The sequence below is a fragment of the Atractosteus spatula genome, chromosome 7, assembly GCF_055471065.1.
Source record: "Atractosteus spatula isolate fAtrSpa1 chromosome 7, fAtrSpa1.hap1, whole genome shotgun sequence".
Taxonomy (NCBI): Eukaryota; Metazoa; Chordata; class Actinopteri; order Semionotiformes; family Lepisosteidae; genus Atractosteus; species Atractosteus spatula.
The window spans coordinates 16,495,704-16,519,568 of NC_142712.1; the positions used below are offsets into that span (position 1 = coordinate 16,495,704).

A 23,865-nucleotide genomic window follows, 5' to 3' on the forward strand; every position below is an offset into this window, starting at 1 on the left:
AAGCAACAACTTAAAGAGGATGCAGTTAAAGCCTGGCAAAGCATCTCTAGTGAAGAAACAGTGATCTTTGTGATGGCAATGGTACGGAGGCTTGATGCAGTTATTGTAAGCAAGGAATTTGCAAGAAAATACTTTTTCACTTCTTTAATTTGCTTTAAGTTAACTGTCCCAATATTTAAGGTCACCTAAATTTGTGGGGACCGAACACAACATATGCTTTAGTTGTAAAAAGATTAATTGTGTTGGTAACATAGTGTATATCCTAAAAATAAAAAGGAACCGCCTGAACTCTGTCTCAGAATAATTTGTTTTATGTGAATTTCAATTTCTTGTGTATACAACAGGGAAACACAAATCTTAGGTTTTTGTCCCAATACTTTTGGAGGGCACTGTACAATTACCACTGCATATTACCAACCTACTGTTAGGTGTATGTTTGTATTTTTGTTGGTTGAACAATACAGTATAATAATACAACCAGAGCAACATGAGCAACCTTATTTACTGCATCTCGTGCCCATCCACTTACATTGGTGAGACAGGAAAAAAGACTTGTCAGGGAATACGTCAGCTAGATCAAAGATCTCTCCAAACTGATAGTTCTCCATTTCACCACAATCTTCCTGATCTCTCCGTCTGCGTCCTCACAGAGGGGTTTGAGAACTCTACTGTAGTTTCCTGCTGTTAAAGACATCCAGAATCAAAATTATCCTTAAACTTGGATCACACCTCCCCCCTTTCACTCAACAACACACTCATCTCCTTCTACGTCCTCTACATTTACAGATTTTGACTTTCCCTCCTCCTGTTCACCCTGAGACTGGACACTGATCCTCACCTGATTTATGCCCATTTCCTCACTGCTTCCCATCCTTTCTCAACTTCACTCTCTTATGTTCTCCTACACCTTATTTATCTGCTACTTTCCCTCTCGTTCTCACACCTCCACAGCGGAAATGTTGTGTTTCTTTACTTTTCAGCATGCGTAGGCTGCAAAGGATCATTCCATGCTGACACAGCTCCCTACTTGAGCATGTTCATAATAGCACTAAATCAGGTGTATCCTTAAAAGTGACAAACTCTTGCTATATACTGTACAACTCTAAATTTCAAAATAAGTGGGAATTACAGTACTTGAAAAGAAGGTAAAATAAAATCAGGCAGTAATGGTACTGAAACACCAGTCAGAATACTGCCTCTGTCATGGTCTGTTCCTCTTCTTTTTCCCCCACAGTACTTATAAATACACTGTCATCTTGCATGAACAGCATGAATGTAGAAAGGTCATTTTTTCTGCCTCTGTGGCATCTCTCCTTTACACACAGTTCCTCCTGCTGTTCAGAGTGTCAAGCAAGCCTTTCTCCTTGACTGCTTCTCTACCTACTCTATCACAGTCTAACCCGATATCAAACTACCCTAGCGATTCTATTCCAATCTCTTTTTCTCCCTCAGTTTTTACTCCACCATTATCTCCTCTTAAAAGCCTAAAACTATAACTGTGAAAGGACCTGATTGTATTTTTTCACTCTGGTTTACAGGTTTCATTATACATTTGCTGTAGTCAAACTAAGTGTTTTGCCTTTCTGAGCTTTACCCAAAAATTTAAACAGAGCACTAAGTCATAAATACACATATAAACTAAAAGTGTCAGTAGGGTGTGGTAATCCTGAGCATAAGGTGCGATATCTCTGCACACACAATGACAGTACCCAACACTTTTTTCTGTGCCTAAAGCTCTTAATTTGCTTAGTTACACATCATGATGTGAATAGTTTAGAAAGAAAGCGACTCACATTAAGAAAAGTGGGTTCAGATTTAAAAATTCAATCTGGATGCAATATCCAACATCGAAAACTGACTCAAACATCCAAAATTTGGTGTCTTTCCATTTCAGAAGACTGGGATGCCGGAAGGAGATAATTCTTGTCCTCAGAATATAAACAGCTGTATGCCAAGTAAGAGAAGAGGAGTGTTATGCTATGCAGAGAGGATTATTAATGGAACATTAGTTAATGTGAACACCTTTTTCACAATGCTTTCCGTCACTATGTCTGAGCGTGTTTGACTCTGCCTGGCAATCCTGATGTTAGTATTTAAGTGATATTTCCAGAGCTACAAGAGAGGCTCAACCAGTACAGGTGTTCTCCTGATACCGGTTGAGCTTAACGATCACGGGTCTAAGTCTTGGTCATGTCACTAGCTGACTACGACCACTAATTCCCTAAGCAGCAGCAACCACTGACTAAGTGCTGTAAAGGGTGGGGTGGGATTAGTGGACCAGGGCTCTCTGAGCCCTCAGTAACATAACATCTTCAACCCCTCATCTCCCTCAGCTCTAAACCTCTGAGACAGGGCTGTGCTGATACAATAAAAGACTAAGTGGCTCAAAGGTGCAAGGATCAGATAAGTCTGCAAACAATTGATTGTATTTACAGTATTTAAATTTCTTGTGTGCAGCTGGTTACTCCAAATTGGGTGGGAATCACAAAAATAATTGGCTACTCTAAATAAAATAGTATTTTCTTATATTTCTTTGTGGGTCAGATGGCAGTAGTGCCATTTGTCAATGTTAAAGGGGTTTAATCTAATTCTCTGTTGGAAGTCTATTAAATTTTAGACTGTACTACACATTTTCATTCTAATTAAAATATTCAGTTTACTGTGGCTTCCTTGTTCAAAAGTTGTTTTTTTAAGGGGAAACGTGTTTATTACAATGCTGAGAAACTATATACAGTACCAATGGTTCACGATTGTGTGGACTACTAAACCTGTTTTAAGCCTTAAAGTTTAAGGCACCACTGCACTGAAAAAGAGACAGGTACTGTATTTCTTATTTTGAATTTCAACATTTTGTCTTGAAAAAGGAACAACGATTTTTTCTTGAATAATAGCACATTTTTAGAGGTTTGATCAAGGTATCCTTTTAAATGTCTGATGCATTTCTCTCTAATGTCAGTTTTTTACAAAGCACAAGGCTGTACCCTCAGAGATTAAATTTTTTACATAAGTCAAGGGTCTGACTGAGAAAAAATGACTACAGTACATGTTCTCAATGTTAACAAATAAAATAGGCCAGGAGGAGACAGAGACAAGGAAACAGGCTACAGAACAGGGAGCTGACTTTCCAATTTTGACCTCATCCCACATAATAAGTCTGAAGCACAGACTGAGTCTATCCCATCTGGCATGTGTAGCTAGCATGTCTTTATATCCCGTCAATGGGCATGTTAAAAATAATGCTAACCTTTATACGGTTACATAACCGTGATTTTTTTTGGCTTAAAAAAAAAGTCTTGCACCAGACTGCAGTACAGTATTACACGGTCTCTCAATGCAGCTTAGGCAATGTGATCTGAAATATGAAACAGAAATGTTGTATAATTCTAAATCCAGCCTTGGTATTACTTTAACTCAAGAGGTATCAAAATCTAATCTTTACTGGCCACAGAAATATTTGTTCCCTAAATCTTAAGCAGCTCATTATGTAATGCTATCAATAAAACTTACAGTGCAGGGTAATCTTTTGAATATGATTTTTTTAGACCTAGGTACCTACTGTAGCATATATATAATTTGATTTGTGACAAGCACATTCCAGGCCTGATGAGCCTCAGAGTTCTATATTTTTAAAACCATCTGAGGTCTTAGTTGAGTAATTAGAAATTTTACATTGTAGGTATTTTACATTTGTTCACAGTTTTTTTGTAAAATCTGCATTAAGTAACCAGAAACAAAATCTTCCCTCACTGTAAGGCCAGGAATATATTTAGATACATCCAGAAACAGCAGTCTTTGAGGACTAGACCTTAAAACTTATTTCATATTAAGTTGCATCATTTTTTATTAAACTGCACAAAACCATTTAATTTTTTCTGTTCATATCATGAAACATTCAAGTCGTCAGAAGCTCTCTCTCCAGTATTAGTGGAAACCATTGCAGAAATACTATAAAAACTCCCCCTGCAATGCAATGCAAAAAAGTGATTTCATTCCAAGTACAGACCTATTAAAGTAAAGCAAAAAAGACAACAGGTAACAAATGACTAAAAGAGCAAGAGAGAAGTCAAATAGCTCAGAAAAAGAAATGAAAAAGCAGCGCATTGGCGTTTGTCCCTGTTTAAAAAAAATCTATTTTTTTCTAAAAAATCTATTTCTTTTAAACAAACTGGTACTGGGAAGTGTGAGTTTTCAGTGAGGTACGAGCTGCTCTTTACATAAACATCTAGATGAATGTCCAACGAGTCAGACATCCGTTGAGCCATAGCATTAGAGAAAAGCGAACAAGAAAAGTAAGTGAGAAATGGGGACAAAGATGACTTATCTCTGAGCTGACTTTGTGATGAGAACAGTCTGACCTCTTTTTTTTTTTCTGGAGGATGCTGCAATTTTGCCCATGAGAAATGAGGGCATACATTTCGATTTAGCCTTCCGTCTGATCACTGTAATTCTTTGTGTGATTCACGAGGAGAAACAAAATAAAGATATCTGACTTTCAGATTAAATTCAATCACAACTGCTGCTCTTTCTCACATTCCACCTCCACAAAAAGATTTGATCATGGGACGTTATTCTACCTCAGAACAAAAAGGAGGAGGAACACGGGACACATAAGATATGATAATAATGCCCAAAAAAAAGTGAGGCGGGAGGAATTTCAACAAGGCGAAATGCACAGTGACTATTTTAGGCTCTCTTCTGAGACTTCACATACTGAAACACTGCGTGGGAAGGCTGTAGCCTTACTTCCACATCCTTTCATTCACACTCTTTTCTAGTTTTAAGTGAAAAAAGGAGGCAGAAATATCAGTCACGACTTGGATTTTTAGAAATGTACAGGAAACCAGAGCTAGGAACTTGCAGTCTGTTACATTCCTATATTAAAATAAAGTTCTAAAGAATTGCAGAAAGTTTACAAAAATCCCTCAACTAGGAACTCTTTATAATGATTTCAAAACAGAGTTGATTATGCCCTAAAGTGCCTCCACTACCACATTAGTAATTTACAAACATTATTAATCTATGTATCTGATTAGCAATCAATTAACCTTAAATGAGGCGAAGGATTTTGCTTGTCGTTAGCTGTCAGTCAAGATCCATTATAAGATATCATGTTTCTCTGAATAACGAGAGCAAATTACTTAACCTCTTCCTTGACAAATCCAGTATCATAATATTTAACACCATGGTTACAGGCTGCCTGCCAAAGCATTGTGCTGTGCAGCACACTTGCCCCTGAAAAGAATTATAACAGATGAAAAGTCTAAATATAGGCATGGAAAAGAAAATTCTTTAAACGTAAACATTAGCATAGAAAATCACTTGGTGTTCAAGAAAGTAGAGCAAATGTTTCCCTACATCTCACAGCTCCGAAAGTTACATTGCTTAAATGTGTTATACTTCTACACTTTTGTAGACATTTGTGTAGTGCGGAGTTATCTTTAAAACTCAGCAAAACTGCTTGAGGTGCGAGAAATTTGCATTTATTTGCAAATCTTTGAAATCCTAGAGATGGGTGAAAATTAATTAGGTCACAATGCTGCAAAAAAACAAGTTCAACAATTTTAAACCAGGGTGCACGCACAAAATAGAATACCAGCAGCAACCTGAGAATATGCTACAATATAGACACCCTGTTCCAAGACGTCATAAGTTACATAGTTAGTCTAACCAGTTAATAAATATAATTTATTAGGTAATTAGGTAATAAAAATAATTTTTAGGTAACTATACCTTTAATTAAGTGAATGTTTTGAGTTAAACACTGCAAATGACCATCGGAAACATCCTATATATATGATCTTATTGGTAAGAAATGAGAACAGATAACTCCGTCTCTCCCTAGCCCTGAATTGAATCAAGTGGTTAGAAAATGAATAGATCCAAAAACCCAGAATACACAAGGACCTCTAGGAATATAAACTGTGACACCACTGCTCCACAGCTACAAATTTTGCTTTGATATTACTTTTGTACTGGAAGTTCAATGTTGATATTTTCAGATTACTTGGAAATTCCAGATGAGATCATTACAAAAGAGTTCTAAGATCAGGCTATGAGACTGGAGCTTTCACGTCCAAACTGTGACAAATTTATCTGCACTGGGTGTAAATCTGTCTCCATGACAACCAGAGGAGGGTGAAAAGTCACAGCTCACTCCCTATATATAGTAATCAATAACCTTCTTGTAGCACCAGATGGAGGTTATCATGGTGACGCTTTCATCAGTTGATTACAAGCTGAAAAAAGAACGACACAGAATCAGACACTATCTACAGTATGCAAAGCAATCTGTGTACTTCACTTGATTATATTGCCATTTTAAGCCATGCACTGAGGTAAGCAGAGCGCCTAGCCAAGTCGTCAAATTGAAAAAACTTGTTACGTATTAATTTAAAAAATAAAGCATCAAGTTCAAAATAATTTCTGAACTTGTCTTCCAAAGAACATTCTGTAAACCCTTTCTACCATGTCCTCTGCAAAAGCACTGGGGACAAGACTTTCCAGATCAGAAGGGTACGCAGGTATAGACTTGTTGTGTCCGTGTTTCTAATGGACTAGTGTGAGATCATAGTACCCACAGTCAAGTTCAATAATTAATTGTTCCAAATTGGTATACATGAACGAACCTACGAGATCAGAGGCTGGAACAAAAACTGAAATGAATTTTTAGGTGCAATCAGGACTCCGATACACTTGTGATCAACAGTACAGAAATAATTGCTGGTAAGTCCACAGCTGCTTAGCTTTGTAAAGGAAAAAGTGTGTAAATTCTTCATCTGGGCAAAATCATACAATCCAGACTGTTTAAAGCCAGTCAACTTGATAAAGGAATGTCTTGATGCTGAGTGGAGACCAGAACAGGCTGCTTGGACTCCAGTGGTGATGAAAATGTCCATTGCGAGCTCACCCAGAATTCCATGAGAGTTTAAGACAGGACAGATTTTGAACTTTACACTTTTACTGAAAACAAATAACTTTGGAAAATGCATTAATTTATTCAAGCCCATCACATTCAATAATGAGACTGGACAGCTAACCAGAGTGATGATGAGTTTGTGACCTGAATCATGAGCGCTAGAAATAATTCAAAATCTATATCAACGTATTAATAAAATGACCATTTGTAGTAGATTTTAAGAAATGGTATCCAACAGATTTTAAGCATTAGCAGACGATCTTCTCTTTTTACTGTATGTTTCAAAATCAAATCTTTCAACAAGTCTCCCTGGAGTGCAGGCCTTGTTGACAATTATAATTGTGAGATAATTTCATCTTATATTGCGACATAACTAACCTGCTGTTTTGTGTAATTATGAGCCAATGTAACTAAAAATGTGGTATCTATTTTCCTGGGGAACAGAAAGATGGCTTAAATTTAACGGAATCCTTCTGCGCTCAAGAGCTCTGGGAACAACAGAGCTCAGTAAGTAAAAACAGGATGAGGTGACAGGTAACCACATGACAGCCGGTAATAGGCATCATTTTGTCTGGCTCACGTTTTTTTTCCCCTACAGGAGAAAAACTGAGTCAGCCATTGGAAAACAGGAGAGAAAAGAAAGAAGGGGAGAAAAGCCATATGATAAACACATTTTCAGGTGCAACACAGCTCGTCAAGAGGTCTTTCAACAAGAAGCAGAGTGCAAAATAAATGAAACAGCAGGCAGATGAATCTGAAAGCCATAAATCATACCATAGTAAGGAATACACAATTGGCTGTTGCTTAATTCCAGCAATAATCCTCTTAAGTACTTTTCAGAAGCCTGTGCAACCACAAAGGAGCTGGAAGAGTGTGTTGGTTGGGTAAATGGGAAAGTCAGAAAGCTGCATTTAGCCTAAATGCAACATTTATTTAGTGCCTTAAATATTCACCCTCCCCCTTGTACCATGTATACATGTATGTTGATAGCATGGCCAAAATTCCACAATTTTAAATGAAAAACATACAACAGGGCAATCTGAGATTAAAAGTGTAACTGACTTATTCAAAGCACAAAAACAGAAACACAAAAGCTGCCTTGATTTAACTGTCAACAAGAAATATGGCCTCTCATAATACAAGTGTCACAGTAAATACTTATTTTTACCAGCCTATATGACAAATTAATGGATCCCAATAAAAATGATTCCAGTTTACTTCTCACTAATTTTAATCTGGAGCACCTAGTAAATATTATAATATATTTTATAATTAATGTAAACTAGCATTTGCAGTATATAGTGCTTTTGATCACATTCCAGAGTATGGACAGGAACCCCTTCATCCACCACTGATATGCAGTTCCAACCTGGGTGACATACTGCAGCCATTACACACTGGCAGTAGTACGTCAGATCAGGGAGAAATTGCTTCACCATCTGAATTAAGGGGGAACTTCAGATTAAAATCCACAGATTTCAGCCTGAATGCCAATGTTAACACCTCTAATTTTACAAACAGTGCCATGGCATCTTTAATAATCCAGTGGTCAATCCTTCAGTTTCACCTCATCCAAAGGATAACACCTCCTGGAGCAATAACTTCTGTCACCGTACTGAGGCACTGCTTTGGTTCCAGCCTTGCTTAGCTTGTGAGATCAGTTAGAAAATGGCAACACTGTTATCCATTATAATGTAATACAACGTACATTATTCTTTTGGAGCTCCAGTTGTAGAAACTTTCTCTCAAGGCTAAAGTCCAGTTGAGTCGAATAGTCTAAAACGTCTACATAAACAATATGTCCATATTATTTTACAGTTTGTTCTCATTTCTCCAAATCTCTAGCACAACTGGTCAGAAAAACTGAGTAATCCTTCAAGTAAAAAAACATTATAATGAAGTTTTTGAAACAAATGGTATTAAAAAAAATACTGTATGTAAAAGATTTTGAGTCTGACCTGTATGTGGACAGTTTTCTGATATCTTTCATTTCAGTTTTCAGTTTATGATTTGCATTTTTCTGTTGTTTCTGTTTGCATTTCCCCAGGGAATGTTGTATCTTTCAAAATTTCCACATGGAGCATTTGAAATAAATTCCTTTTAAAGATAATGAGCCTTATGGAATGAAACAGTTTTGCTTCATGAGATGAAAGAAGCTTATGTTCCCCTTTTCACACAATGCAATGCTATGTATATCCATTAAAAATGTTTTAAAACACCAGATGCATCCCACACTGGTGAAAATAAGCATTTAAAGCACATTCACAGCTTTAGCATATGAACAGAAAGAAGTCCAACCCGTAAGAACACAGAAAGGCTAAACAGAGAGTAGTCTTACCTGCTTCCCATCGAGTGTGTACAGCCTCTTGACCACACCAGAGTCCAGTTTGATGGCGTCGGTGATGTCGGTCAACACCTGCTCAAAGGAGTGTGCGGTCTTCTTGTTGAGGAGGATGCGGACGGCTTTGCGTGGCTTGACCCCGCTGCGGATGATGGTGACCAGTTTGGGGCGGATGAAGTCTTTGTTTTCCTTTGCTTCAGTGGGGCTGGCTTTGGCAACACCCAGGGCTGGGGGTGGCCGGGCGGAAGCCACAGTCTTGACGTTGACAGACCAGTTGGGGTTCACGTTTTTCGTGTACTCTAGTTTCTTGAAGGGCTCTATCGATCCGCACACATAGCTTTCACCTGCAGAGGAAGCCAAAGGAGATCACGGTTGATTGGGACACTGTTTCTCCTTTGAACCCAGGGCCCCAGCGCTGCAAGGCATCAATGCTAACGACTGCACCACCATGCCGCTTCTACTGTATTATTACAAAGGGGGGTTACGATAATGGAGAAAATCAGGAATGGACCGTGTGGCTTAGTCAATAATTAAAATAAAGTATTATAACCCCCAACTTGTAAGGATTTCTCCAGGAATATACCAGAGCAGTTGGTATAGTTAGAGGCACATTACTTATTTTATTCTATTGCACAGTTTTGATGAACAGAGCAATAATTCAGGCACACTTGGTTTAAACAAATAATTATTAACAATGACAATACACACACTATACTACACACCACATAAACATACAACACACTTGTTTTCCTATGTACAGTACACATTTACAGACAAGGTGTTTCAGAGACCTACAGTACGTTTAGACCACCAAAAACTCCAGTCTGCCACTAAATATTAAACTCTTAATTAATGTCTACAGAAGCCAAAATTGCCAGCAGCCATATCACCCTGCAACTCACAACTGGCAACTCACTGAAGCTAAGCAGGTGTGAGCCTGGTCGGTAACTTGATGGAAGACTTCCTGGGAAAAACTAAGGTTGCTGCTGAAAGAGGTGTTAGTGGTGCCAGCAGGGGGTGCTCACCCTGCGGTCTGTGTGCATCCTAAAGCCCCAGTACAGTGTCGGGGACACTATACTGTAAAAAGACGCCATCCTTTGGATGAGACATAAAACCAAGGTCCTGACTCTCTGTGGTCATTAAAAATCCCAGGGCGTTTCTCTAAAAGAGTAGGGGTGTTACCCTGGCATCCTGGCCAAATTTCCCATTGGCCCCTACCAATCATGGCCTCCTAATAATCCCCATCTATGAATTGGCTTCATTACTCTTTTCACCTCCCCAATAAAACCTGATGGGTGGTGAGCGTTCTGGCACATTCAGGTAGATGCTGCACATTGGTGGTGGTGAAGGGGAGTCCTCATTACCTGTAAAGAGCTTTGAGTGGAGTGTCCAGAATTATTATTATTATTAAAATAGTAGAGAAGGCAGCTTATCACTTAAATAGAATAGAGTCTATGATTAAATCTCTCTCTGTAAACCCAGATGCCATAAAACAAATGGGACTCTATCTCCCTATTCCAAAATGCACCCACTAAGCAGAAGAGGGTGTTTAAAACTCCAAGTTCCCTAAAAGCTATAGAATAGTAAGCTCTCTTAGCAAGGTTTACATAGCTCCAATCAGGTCTTTAAGGATGATCTCAACCAAGGACCTCTTGCCTGGAACACGTCTTTTCCTGTCTCCTCCCTCTCTCGTGGTGTCTTCCTTCTGTCCTCTCTTTTATCCCACACTTTTGACACTTAATCATTTACCCAGAACTTATTTAAATAAGGTTAACCTTGGTAAAGTGTAGGATTGCCCTGATCACAGATTCTGGACCCCTACATATCAGCAAACATCACTTTTGCTTTGAAGCTGGAAATGTTTACACTGCCAGGTGTTTCACACTTTATCTAAACTCTAAGAGACCTATAACAGTAGTCACCTGTAACAGTATGTACAAAAAATATAATACCCTACAAAGTATACCCTTTGTCAATCTAGGCATGATACATTATACTGGTCATTACAAGATTCACATGACTTGTCACCTCATGGTGACGAAGATTGAGGAAAGTTTAGTCAAGTTAAAGTCCAATTTGTTTTTGTTTTTTTCAGGGCCTTATAATACTGTTGTCTGTCCGGATGCCTTATAAAACCTGTTATATAAAGGAATTAAGTGTCCGAGTCCATTAGGGCAATAAAAACAATGACCAGCTCTGTCAGGAATTCTGCCTTAGTCCACTCCTAGAGCCTGTGTAAACACTTATGTATTCACTGGTCTCCTAGCTCCTGGTACTACATCCCAGCTCAATCTACTGTAGTAATGTTCAAAGTAACATGGCAATGTGCACTGCCCACAGGAAGAGAAGCAAGTAAGATTCCAGTACTTGATCAAGATAGTAACATGCAATCATTCTACCACTGTGCACTTTTTGGAACCTGAAGAGGCCCCAATCTTGGTGGCATATGATTTGAAATCTGCCAGATCAAAATCTTACCTGTAAACATTGAACTATCTCACTAATGAGATGATTTGAGTCAATGCAAAATTCAATGAAGTATTTTTGATATTCTTTGGGGTGACGAAAATTTATACTGTAGAAACATCAGACCATTATGTATTAAACACAGTAGAAACATACAATTTGTGACCATTCATAGACTAAGGCCGAATACTTCAGTGTGAGTATGACAGGCACACCAAGCCTCTACATTGCATAACTTCCTGCGCTTAATATAGCTCTTGATGCACTAAGAAGGATAAGAGCTGTATTTTAACCTAGCACTTATTCAACAATCTCCAGTATGATTAGTGAGTAAAAATGCCTAAGAAAGCAATACTGTTGTGAACAATTAAGCACTGGGAGAAGTTATAGCCAACAGCCGATGTTACAAGTATAATGAAATATCAAATACTAGTTTGATATGTAAAAGGTGCATCAAATATCCATGGGTTTGTGTAATTTTAATCATGACATTTCAAAAATATTCCACCGATATATTTTTGGTATACTCGGCAGTAGCCATGGCACTTTCCAAAAAAAGGAGGTACCTAACCATGCCTTTTGAGTTGCATATCAGCCAAAAGTGCAAAAGGTTGTTCTACCAGCACACTCTTAATTTCAATCTTCCAGTCAACCTTTATACACAGTGCACACTTGTGCCTCAAAAGCAGTTTTTCACAAACTGAAAATGGCATTTCAGAAGAAATTATACCATTGGCTCCTTTTATTTAAATATATATGTATTTATACTTTTATGCAAATCTATTACCGCTTTGCAAAGAAAAAAAAAAGAGATAAAACACCCTCACAACATTAATTATTCTCTAAACTCAATTAAACAGTTGAAACAGTGGAAATGAACTGTCGAAAAACAATCATTACATCACAGGCTGCAGCACAAAGGTTAATTGTTCATTTATCATTAATGAAATGCCCTATTTTAATTTAGATACTCGTCAGTACATAATTTTACATTTTTAGCACAATTTACTTCAAGGTCATCTTGTTGAGGCAGACTGAGAACCCATTTATAAAACAGGTTACAATTTGGATATTAGATATTCAAGACAATTTCTTAATTCAGTGATTTTGTATATACTGTACAGTATATTGCTTCACTCAACAAAGAGAAATTTAAGACCGCTGAAATAATTTATATTTTAGAATTGTTTTTTAAAGTAGTTTTGCGCAATTATTACACACATCACATTTTTCACCATGACTGAAGATTAGAAACAGCTATAAACAATTGACAGTCATTATGCAAAGTTATTTACGCCTTAGTGTTCAGCGGTAAACAACACAACTCTACAGTCACTACCAGACTGCATCGATATCTTCTGCTCTAATTGAGACCTCAAGTGAGGACAATTTTTCTTATTTATATAAGCTGTTATGGCCATAGTCTGGGATCTAAGCTCCTATGCTCCAGGAAGCATGCTTAAAACGCATTTCCTGCTTTAAACTTGATGAATGCCATCAATAAATTAAGAAAATCAGAGTATTTTAAATCAAAATTAAACATCATGTAATTGCACTTCTGTAGGTAACATCATCTATTACAGCCAATAGACCATTGGAGAGGTCCTGAACTTAGTGCTTTTTACAGTGGAATTAAAAGACAATGTGATCCGCCATGTGCTGTTATGCTGTCTAAAAGCTCAGCTCCTTATGCCTCTAGAGAGTATGAAATCAGAGGGTAAGATATTAAAAGATATTCATCTCTTAGGAATATAGGCTTCATTCTGCCAAATGAAATTTCCGACTTCTCCCACCATATTTTCCACAGTCTGAGCTGAGCTTACCTTGAGGGGAAATTAAACCCAGCTGTCCTGGCCTATTCCTGTTACCCTACATAATATGATGAAATTCCATAATAATCTGCTAGTTTAAATACAATCTTATCTTACCTCCCACGAAAAAACTGACTTGTCGTATGACTCGTCATAATTATTTGTGTTGAACTTTAAGCACTAGAAATGAACTAACAGTTTGTTCCGAGAAATTTCTCAACATAATGCAAATCAGTGCCCTCACACCACAAGCCATTAAGCAGACAGAAGGCCTATGTTTAAAGGGAATTTCCAATCTTTTGACATACGGACGCAATTCAGAATCGCCAGCTGCCTAAAATGAGATTCTACATTTATGACTCTGGAACGGAGAATGAGAAGCAGCATTGTCCACCCATCAGACCCATTCAACGTTTGATGCGCTGCAAGTTTCACAGCCCTTCCCATGAGAACCAGCACCGAATGGAGGAGATGCTCGTTTCTCACGGACGTCACTGCTGGCCTGCAGTGCAGACACCGGGCAAGTGACAAGAATTGTTGTTCTGCCAAAAGCTGAAAGAACTTGTGCCCATCGCTTGTCGGGAGAAGCTCTGGCACCCCTGTGGTCGTGAAAGGAAGAGAAGCCTAAAAAAAATGGATGGATGCATGAAAGACCCCAGGCAGAACCAGAATAATGTGTGCCCTAAGGCTGAATCAACACTCCAAGCAAGGGCCTATAATGGTTGAGCTACCCAGAGAGCTCAGTATAAAATGACTTTTAAATTACACATTGAGAAAAGACTTGCTCTATGCCTCTGATGTTGAATGAAAAGTAAAGTCTTCACACTGCCAGGATACTGATAGGTCAAATTATGCTTTAGAGACATAATGGAGATCAAGACAGTATTTGCGGTGACAACATCGCATCCTTAATGGACACAGATGGCTACTGATTTTTAAGCTTCATTAAAGTTTTAAATATCAAACAAAAACATGGAGGTCACTGGAAAATAAAGGAGGCTAACTCTTTCTAACTTTCAAATTCTTGACCATGCTGCCAGTTTTTACACTGAATTTAACCCCCTCTCCAAGAAACAGCTTCTTCAATTGACTGTAGTGGCAAACTGCAAGTTCCCACTGCTCTCTGCTGTATGTACTGTACCGTACTTGTATTGTGGTCCCAGAGATTTAACATAAGCAGTGTTTATAAATGTACAGTAGAAACCCATCTTCATATACAACATAAATAAATACTATATAATTCTCAGTTATTGGGAAAGTTGATTATTTCCATCCAGGTTTAGGCTTTGTAGTTACAATTAACTAATAAAACTCATAAGAACAGGACTGAACTCCAGTTTGCCTGTCAGAATTTTAAGAGCATTTAAGGAAGGCTGCAAAATAGAGCAGGCCAGTTTTGCTCAGCGTTCATTTGCTTGCTATTACATTCATGATCCAAGAATCTCATTATGTCACACACAACTGACTATACCAAATCCGTAAAGGTAAAAAAAAAATAATATTTGTTAAGACTATTTTCTAACCACTTTATTGCAGAGGAGCTGGAGCCTAACCCAACAAACAACAGGCACAAGGCAGAGTGCACCCTGGATGGGATGACAGTCCACTGCAAGGCCACACTCAGCCACACACACACTCACACCAGGGCCAATTTTCCCAGAAGCCACTTAACCTACCTGTATGTCTTTGGACTGTGGGGGATAACCAGGACACCCGGAGGAATCCCGAGTGAACACAGGGAGAATAATTAGCAATTCTAAATTAATAAAAAATATACCCATTTCCCAATTCCTGTTGATGTAAAAAGATGTGTTCAAATGTGCTGTGTGATCCAGCCACCTCATAAAATATTAATTACCATCGCTTGGGTTTAGTGAGGCTTCTGTAACTCCTACGATACCGATACCATATTTATGGTATATGCCAACAGAGAAATTTGAAGTTCCTTCATTTTTTTTTAATAAAACACACTTACAGATATGCTTACCTGCATTAAAAACAAACCAGAAATGTGTAGTGTTCAAATCTGGTAACTTCAGTCAAGAATGTGTGAAGTTCAAAGACATGCCAGTTCATAGAGTCACAACCCAAAATATGTCCAGTAACCAAAGGCACTCTGTTTTTCACTGTTTTGAAATTTATTTGAATTTCGTTCAAATTAATCAGTCAAAAACACACAAAACAGACTGAACATATCAAGTGTCTACTGGTTAAAATCTACAGGTTAAATGTAGACAAATATTCCTAAAAATCATTGCTTGGTGTTGTAGATAAAACATTATTTGTGAAGATAACTATCAAAGACAATAGACAACAACATGGGGACCAGAAAGCATATTCACTTAAATGCCCTTAGTGAGGAGTGGGGATTTAAGTGCATGTTATAGGAGCAGATAAAACATTATAATAGTTTGATGAGCACTTCTGCTGCAAAATAATTGTTAAATAAAAGTTAATTCTATTTTTTCTGAGTCCCAGCACTGGAAAACATTGCCCTCACTTTTTTTCCCAGAAAAGAAAAAACAAACAAACCTGTTTGAGTTCCAGAGTTTTTGATACTTTGATTAATTCGTTTGTAATGAAGTTCTCTTTCACAGTGACATTCCCTGCTTAGTGGACCTCCAAAAAGGATGTAAAGAAAACATACTCATATCAGAAAGAAAACTGAAAGACCTACAGTACGTGGAACAACAGTAATACGTTTCGTGAAAGGCAGATCTGGTCTTATATTGTTTGTCTCCTGTTACACAAACCCATTTGGAAGCAAAGTGTTGTCTTACCTTCAACTAACTGGTCCAACGAGGTGATCTTTCTGGTACCATCTATGGTGTAGATGGTTCTGACTCCCTGCGGCAAATTAACATTATCAGATAGAGTCCGAGTAAGGTCAGCTAAAAGTGCCTCGAATGATCTAAACCTGTCCGGTGAGATGGCATATACGATTCCCTTGAAATATCGGTCTCCGTTGCGGTAAAAGCGAACCTTCTTTGCCCTTTTCTCCGAGCTGAGGGCTTGGAGGGTGCGGGTTCTGTACAGGCTACAGTGCGCGCTATGGGTAGGGCTTGGCAAACCGTTGGCCCGCGAGCTTCCTCGGTTGTACCTTTGTGCTTTATCTCTCTCATCAAAATGCTCCAACTCCATGTCTCTCCCTTGGGACATTTTTCAATGATTTATGACCTGGGGAAGAGAGCAGGGGGGAAAAAAGTACCTAATTGTTAACATTTCAGGAGGAAAAAAATGCGCAATCATCTGTGAACACATCTACGGCGCGCAATCAATAATGAGGGTGCCAGGTGTTAAATCAATCCCCAATGCTATTACGCAAATAACTGAACCTAGCTCTTCTGTGAACCGACCATAGATATTAAAGAAAATAACTTTCTAATTACAGATTAAATTGCTGTTATTCCCGGTGTTGCTACGATCCCCAATTTACTATAGCTGTCTTAATTGCTCACTATATTATTTTCTGCACACAAGCTGATTTGCAAATGCACTCGTACTTGAGAACAACAAATATCTGTTAAAATGAAAGGAACAAGGGAACAGGAAATATTGTATGCATAATACGTTTTCAGTTCTAATACACTGACTTGTTACACGAGCTTTGTAAAAATTACAGGGGCAGCCTGTGTGTTTTCAAAGGTGTGTTTGTCTAATTTCTAATCCATTTAGACAATAAAACAAAGAGGACAGATGTTTCCGTTATTTATACAAAACATCCCAAGTTACACTGATGTAATGAAATTATGTAATGAAAGAAAAAAGCAGGAATATGAATGGCCCTGTTTATATTTACAAAATATAAATGTATTCAATGAAATCTTTGGAATTGCAGACGATTAAATTGTATACCTCGTGTATGGAATAACACATAAATAGCCGGTGCTTTCTCATGCAGACATGCACTTTTTCAAAGCCATTAAAGAACAGGCACGGGTGACAAATGTACAGTAGCAATTTACTGAATATTAAATTACAGGCACGTATTGTTTCAGGATACAATTTTAGCAATTATGACCGTACTTCCCCCGGCGTGTTGACTTACCTTCAAGTGGCTACGGGTGCAGATGAGTCTTCGCAAAGATACGTCTCCTAAGATGCTGAATAACTTAATTTTAATATTGTCTTTTATTTATTTGTGTTGAATCAGTAAATTCTGCAGTGTAAACCTGAACCTCTTTGTTGTCTTCTCGTACCCTGCCTGTGTGTGTGATGAGGGAGTCTGGGTAGCAGCTGCTTTCTTCTGCTGCCGTGTTATTGCAGTGATTTGCATTGGTCCGTCCCTCATTGAAATGCAGCCCCTCAACGCAGCCTTCCATCATGCACATACCCTCCCCACCTCTCTCGCGTTGGGCTCCTGTAACAGAGCTGAAATCTGCTTAGTGTATTTTACAACTGCTTTGCCAAATTCGGAATGGGTACGTGTATATATATATACTGTACACATGCAACAGCCGCAAAACATTCAATTGCTGTAACATTTCGATACCTCTATGATTTGTCTGTAATAGAACCTTTCTGTACACACAAGTATAACCAGTATATATACTGTACCTACAGGGCACTTATGAAGATTCAAATTTTAAAGTGAAATTCTTAAAAATGTAAAGATTTGGATTTAAATCATTAATCACTGAGTAGGACATACAGTCTTCAAAAATCTAGGAAAACATTTGTTTTGAGACATTTATGCTTCTATAAAAATAAATGTTTAATACCAGCAAAGATTCATTCAGTCTGCTGCCAAATATAGCCCCTACAATACAATAGCTTGCATCTCCTACCATTCTGGTTTAGTGCATTGTTTTTTGCAGGTTTGCTTTTTGTGGTTTTTCATAAGGTGGGCTCTTTTTCCTGTATTCCTTTAATGTTTGGAGATAAGGAGTAAGAAATGCTGGGGTTTAAAAGCCCCCCCTTAATTGAAATGGTTCAGGCCATCAAATCCAGAGAGGTGTATCAATGTTTGTGGCCTTTTAGAGTATCTGTACTAGAATACAGCCATTCCCTACTGTACAAATGACTGCAGATTCACAATCCTAGAATTCTAGCCTTGTGGAAAGAGATTCAGCTGTTATCTCTTTTATTTGGCGTTAAACATCCTCAGTTGGGAAGGTATCTCTGTGCTTTGTACTGTAAGTATAATTACAATGGTTGTGTGGCCGAGCAGTCAGTCAAGACAATTAAAGATGAAAATCTCACCTCTGGGTTGAGCACTGCCTGAAGATTTGAATAGTCTAACGGGTCCCTGAGCACTGCTAAGGAGCACATGTGCAGAGTAGCTGCTCTTAGAACATATTTGGCATTTGTCTACATTTTTAGAAACAATCTTGAGACACTGATGAAAGAAGGCACAGTGTACTTTTCCAGCAGACCCTACTGCTTTGCATTTACGTCATTAGCGTAGGCTAACATCTTTCAGGTCAGTCCCTTCTGGGATTGCAGAAAAATTGCCTTCTTATGGGATCATATCATTAAATTCTGTGTAAAATGAAGTTCTATGCTGACCATTAAAATTTGAAAAGGATCCTTTGAAACCTAACATTTATTATTTGCTTCATATTTATCCAGGGGAACTTATATAGGTGCAACAGAACAACAGTACAATTAAAATACAATACTGGTCAGCAGAATAGTTATAATATACTGAGATGCGATAAAAACCTACAGTACCAGATGAATATTGGAACTTTGCCCAACAGTATATCACAGCTCAAGTTAAACATACATCAGAAGTAAAAATAGAAAATTGAAGGTGACAATGCTGATTAGTAGTACTGTAAATAAGAATCATGATGAATAGGATTGTCTTTAGGAGGTAAATCAAATGTTTTTGGCCTTCAAAGCTCTTCAAGATACACTTTCAAGAATATACCAGAAATATGTGTAAGGAGGCTGTATCTACTGCAAACATGTGCTTCAACAGACTAGCCTACTATAATTTTCTAGCATGGTACCACTTTTAAAAATTATCTACATCAAAATTGTTTAGTTGAAGCTTTACAAGCTGAGGTTCAGATTGCATGGTCAAGTACAGTCTGACTCACCGCTTGACAGTACTACTTGAATTACAATAGAACAATCAGGACCCTTACCATTTGCGACCAGTTATATTTGCATTATGCAAGGTGAACATGAGGGGTCAACATGGAGAGTTCAGGTCTCCTTTCAAAGTCCAGACACTGTCTGAATATACTATACAGCACCTTCCAGTTCACTCTGCATAATGACTTGAGGATTTTGACCTTTTAAACAGAGTATTTATCTCAGTTGTCTGACAGGTCCAGCTTTTAAGTATTGCTCTAGCGATGAGATGAACTCTGATGATTTTTTAAAACCTAACCTTTTCTATAAATGCTATTTCAAATTGCACTGTGAAATAAAGACAGCAGCAAGATTGTCATTTCCAGTAAATGGCACTGACAGCCCAAGAAAGGAAAGGGTTTGCATTTTACCCCCCAGCAGGTGAGCAAATTAATTAATCATACTAAATACATCACATTAATTATAAATAGCTGTTGGTCTCATACTGCAGGGCACCGGGGTGATGTAAGTGTCTTCTAGATGGCTGCGATGGTGCTGAAATGTTAAGTAAGGTCTGATTCTATGCCTGTGATGTAACAAGCCAAGACAGACAAAAACAAAATTTAAAACTAATTACAAGAGTCTCAAGTGAAAACAATATTTGCACTTCAACTCTGCATTGAATTGACATTCGATTGCAATAGTGGATCAAATTCAGCTCTTACAAATTATTTTCATTCACATACATTTCTCGATTTTATTCTAAGCATATCAAGCTTTTTGTTCATATCAAGCTAGCAAAGTGAACAAATAAATGGGTTGTCATAGATCAGGGATAGTCACAACTATAGGCCTGGTATACAATTGTGACTCATTTAGCCAAAACATCCTGGGTACCATGGCCTATGCGTCTCTCAGGCTGTTTCAAAGCAGTCAGATCAAAATAATAAACCAGTGACCCAAAGCTGTGTTTCCCGATCTTCGGCTCGGAATACCTGACTCATTTGGTTTTTACTTCAACTGAGTTGTATTAGTTTCGATCATAAAGGTCTGACATAGAACTTGGTGTTTGAAGTTTTAGTTCTTAATTAACAGCAAAGAATAGAAATTAGCATGCAAACTTGTGCCAGGTGATGCATTTCAGCTCTCCTCTCACATAGGTTTATTGTTTTAATGACTTTATACTAGATTTAACCAAGTGTGTCCATGCAGCCTTTAGTCACCAGTGTTATATGCTGCCAGTAATATTTCTGCTTACTTGTATAGACCTTCTTTCTTTGCTCAGGCCTTAGTTTCAGAAATACCCAAGTTCAATGGTTCTCAATTCCGGTCCTGGGTAACACCCGTCTCTTCTGGTTTTTCCAATCCAGTCATCCCAGTTAACTTCAATTTTTATTTGTGCCCTATTTGGAAATTTGTTATCAGCTCTTAAGAAGCTGATTGAGACTTGAAATGGCATAAACCCTGTGCCAATTAGTGATTTTCAGGACTGCCCTCATTCAGATATGCTAGCTGAAATACTGTGTAACCAATTGCACTTCAACAGAAAACAGCACTGACTCACTGTGTCATTCCCACCTGTGTCTGCTGATCATCAACTGATCAGTTAGTAAGATCTGCTTAGTCAGAAATAAAGAAGAAAATTCTTAATTAGCAAGTTGTTACCCAACACTTTTAACTAGAGTATTTTTTACATATGTGCATAAACAAGTGTAAACCATCAGTGCACATTAGTTACAGGCAGTTATCAACACTGGTAATTAGGAGCATTTACCAATAGCAGCCCTATACCAATTTCTGAGTTTTAGAACTCGCCTCATTTAGTGTGTTAGAGGAAAGGTAGCTAACTGGACCTCTGTAGAAAGATGAAAAAGCAATGTGGGAATTTTCGTTGTTTGATTTTTAGATTAAAATACTCTGATTAGACAGAAAGGAGGGAGAAAACTCTTAATAAACAGAGACTACAAAGAGGTCTACATAGTGAAGTTGATGCAACAATATGCTTGAAGTTGGGCATTTCTGAAACTGAATGCAAAAGCAGGCAAAGCAAAGATTTAAACAAGCACATGGATTAATTAAAGATACTGTATGAATTAGATGTGGTGATTAACAGAGGCTCTGTTTGAACAAAAAACAGCAGGCACAAGCCCCCCCTCAAGACCAAGGTTGGGAGACCCTGTTCTATAACAACCAGTTCAGTTGCATCCCTTTGATTGATGAGACTCCAGGTTACTATCCATGTATTCAAGCTGTGGGCAAGCCCCCCACTTCTAAGTAAAAGAATTGAATACTGCACACAGCCAAAGCATTGTCCCACTACTTTAGGTCCACTAGAGCCAAAAGACAAAGGGCGGTTTCTACCATAAATCAATAAGCAATAGATTTCCATCAAAATAAAAAACAGTAGTTAAGCTATAAATTACAGAAATGTAACCTACTAGAGCATTTTAAGTAAAGGAGGCAGTGCAAGCAATTCTATAGGGGTTTGGGACAGTTCAGTGGCATATAAACTAATCTGAGAAAACTAGCTTAAAACCATACTATGTAAAATAGCTCTAAAAACCTGGGGCAGTTTGTTATATTTCATTCAAAATTATATCTTCTTTGTCATGTTCTTTAATTTCTTTTTTTGTACTGTATAAAGGGAAATGTGCCCTAGAAACACGGCATACTGAATTAATGTATATCTTTGCCAAAGCACAAGATAAACAGCACTCAAATACCTACAGTACCTCTTGCTAGAATCAAATTTTGTAATTTGGCACTTAAACTTCAGAAATACAGTATAGGGCTTTAATGACTTTGTTTCATAGTTAAGAGACACTATTATAAGAGCGGACCATTTGCAATACTAAATGTCTCTATAAAGACTCATTTATTTTCTATCATTTAAAATTGATACAGTTTACAGTTCCAATTTTAAGAATGACTAACAAAAAGCAGATTTTGTAACAGGGACAGGAAAGGTTTATTCATTTTCAAAGTATTCAGTTGTGACACTGTTTATTGTAGGCTTCTGAAACAAAACAAAAATGATCTCAAAACAAAGTGAACAAAGGTGAGCTGACAAAGAGGCTGGCAGGCTTGCAAATGAGAAGAAATTGCCTCCTTATGCTAAATTGTGGTGCTTGAGTTGCTACTGAACAGCCTCTTTGAAGAGACTTGGAGCGTCTCTTGAAGACAAAGCTCAAACAAAAATGAAGAGCACAGAATGTGGACTAAAAAATCCTGCCTTCTTGGAAGTCAAAGATTGGGCAGGCAAGCCCTGGGTCCTGACAAGCCTGAAAGGTTAATAAAAAAAATCCACGCTCCTTAAACTCCTCACCTGATTAAATTCTCAGAACAGAAGCCCCTTGTCATCCATTTTCAGTCTGACTGATTCAGGTTATGTTTTGTTTTATTAATCCCAAGGAACTAGGTTGCAATTTCTGCATTTTGCAGAGCTGACAATAAGCCTGGAGAGGCATTATCATGTCAGGCGTTTCCAATAGTAAATACCGCTAAACCTTGACTTCAATTTCATTTATACAATAGTTCTCCTAATTCTTCCAATAAAATTTACATTTCTTTAAAAAATATCAAAACATGGTCCATATGAACAATGGGCTTCTGCTCAGCCAGAATGTATGATTCTGGATGGTTCAAACTGAAAAAGTGGGAATTACCACATATTGTGGAAGCAAGGAATCACGACTTGTACTTATGTAACTACTACCCACACTGAAACTGCTGATTGAATATGGATGAAGGCTTTAGCTCTCTCCAGTTATATAGAGTACTTCAAATTTGTGATTGCTATTCATCAGTATTTCCCTAGGCAAATATATGCAGATTAATATTCATATTCAGAATGAATTACTAGTTGTGTGGGTACGAGTTTGTGTTTTTTTCATGTCAGAGAATCTATTTGCAAAACAGCCTGTTCCATTATTGTATCTATCTTTGGAACATTCCTGCTTTGCAAACTTTTACTTTAAGAGAGAGCCCCTTTATTAAGCCAATGTCCCATTATTCAGAATTACTTCTATTTTTACCTAATGTAATGTAATTTTACACCACGTCAGACGTATCCAATAGTAAATTAAATATCGCTAAGCTTTGACTTGAATTTCATTTATACAACAGTTCTCCTAATTTTTCAAATACAATTTTCGAAATTATTTTGAAAAAAATTCAAAATTATAAAAAAAAGAAAACAATGTTTGTGTCATTATAACCTGCTGGAATTGTACATCATTCCCTCCACCACCTAGAATTTCCTTCAAGAAATGGCTGGATGAGTTACTTATCAATTAGCTGCTAACTAC

General features: G+C 37.7%; 1 protein-coding gene across 4 annotated transcripts in view; it reads right to left on the bottom strand.

The window, feature by feature from the left end:
• dclk1a (doublecortin like kinase 1a) overlaps positions 1 to 16,711 on the bottom strand; it is a 103,933-nt gene extending 87,222 nt beyond the window's left edge. For all 4 annotated transcript variants that reach the window (XM_088922437.1, XM_088922439.1, XM_088922436.1 and 1 more), the window contains exons 1-2: positions 16,315 to 16,711; positions 9,255 to 9,601 (exon numbers count right to left, since the gene is read on the bottom strand). In XM_088922437.1, coding sequence (XP_088778563.1) covers positions 9,255 to 9,601; positions 16,315 to 16,693 — 726 coding nt within the window. In that variant the 5' untranslated portion in view covers positions 16,694 to 16,711. The remainder of the gene's footprint in view (positions 1 to 9,254; positions 9,602 to 16,314) is intronic.
• Between the last annotated feature and the right edge of the window lie 7,154 nt (positions 16,712 to 23,865).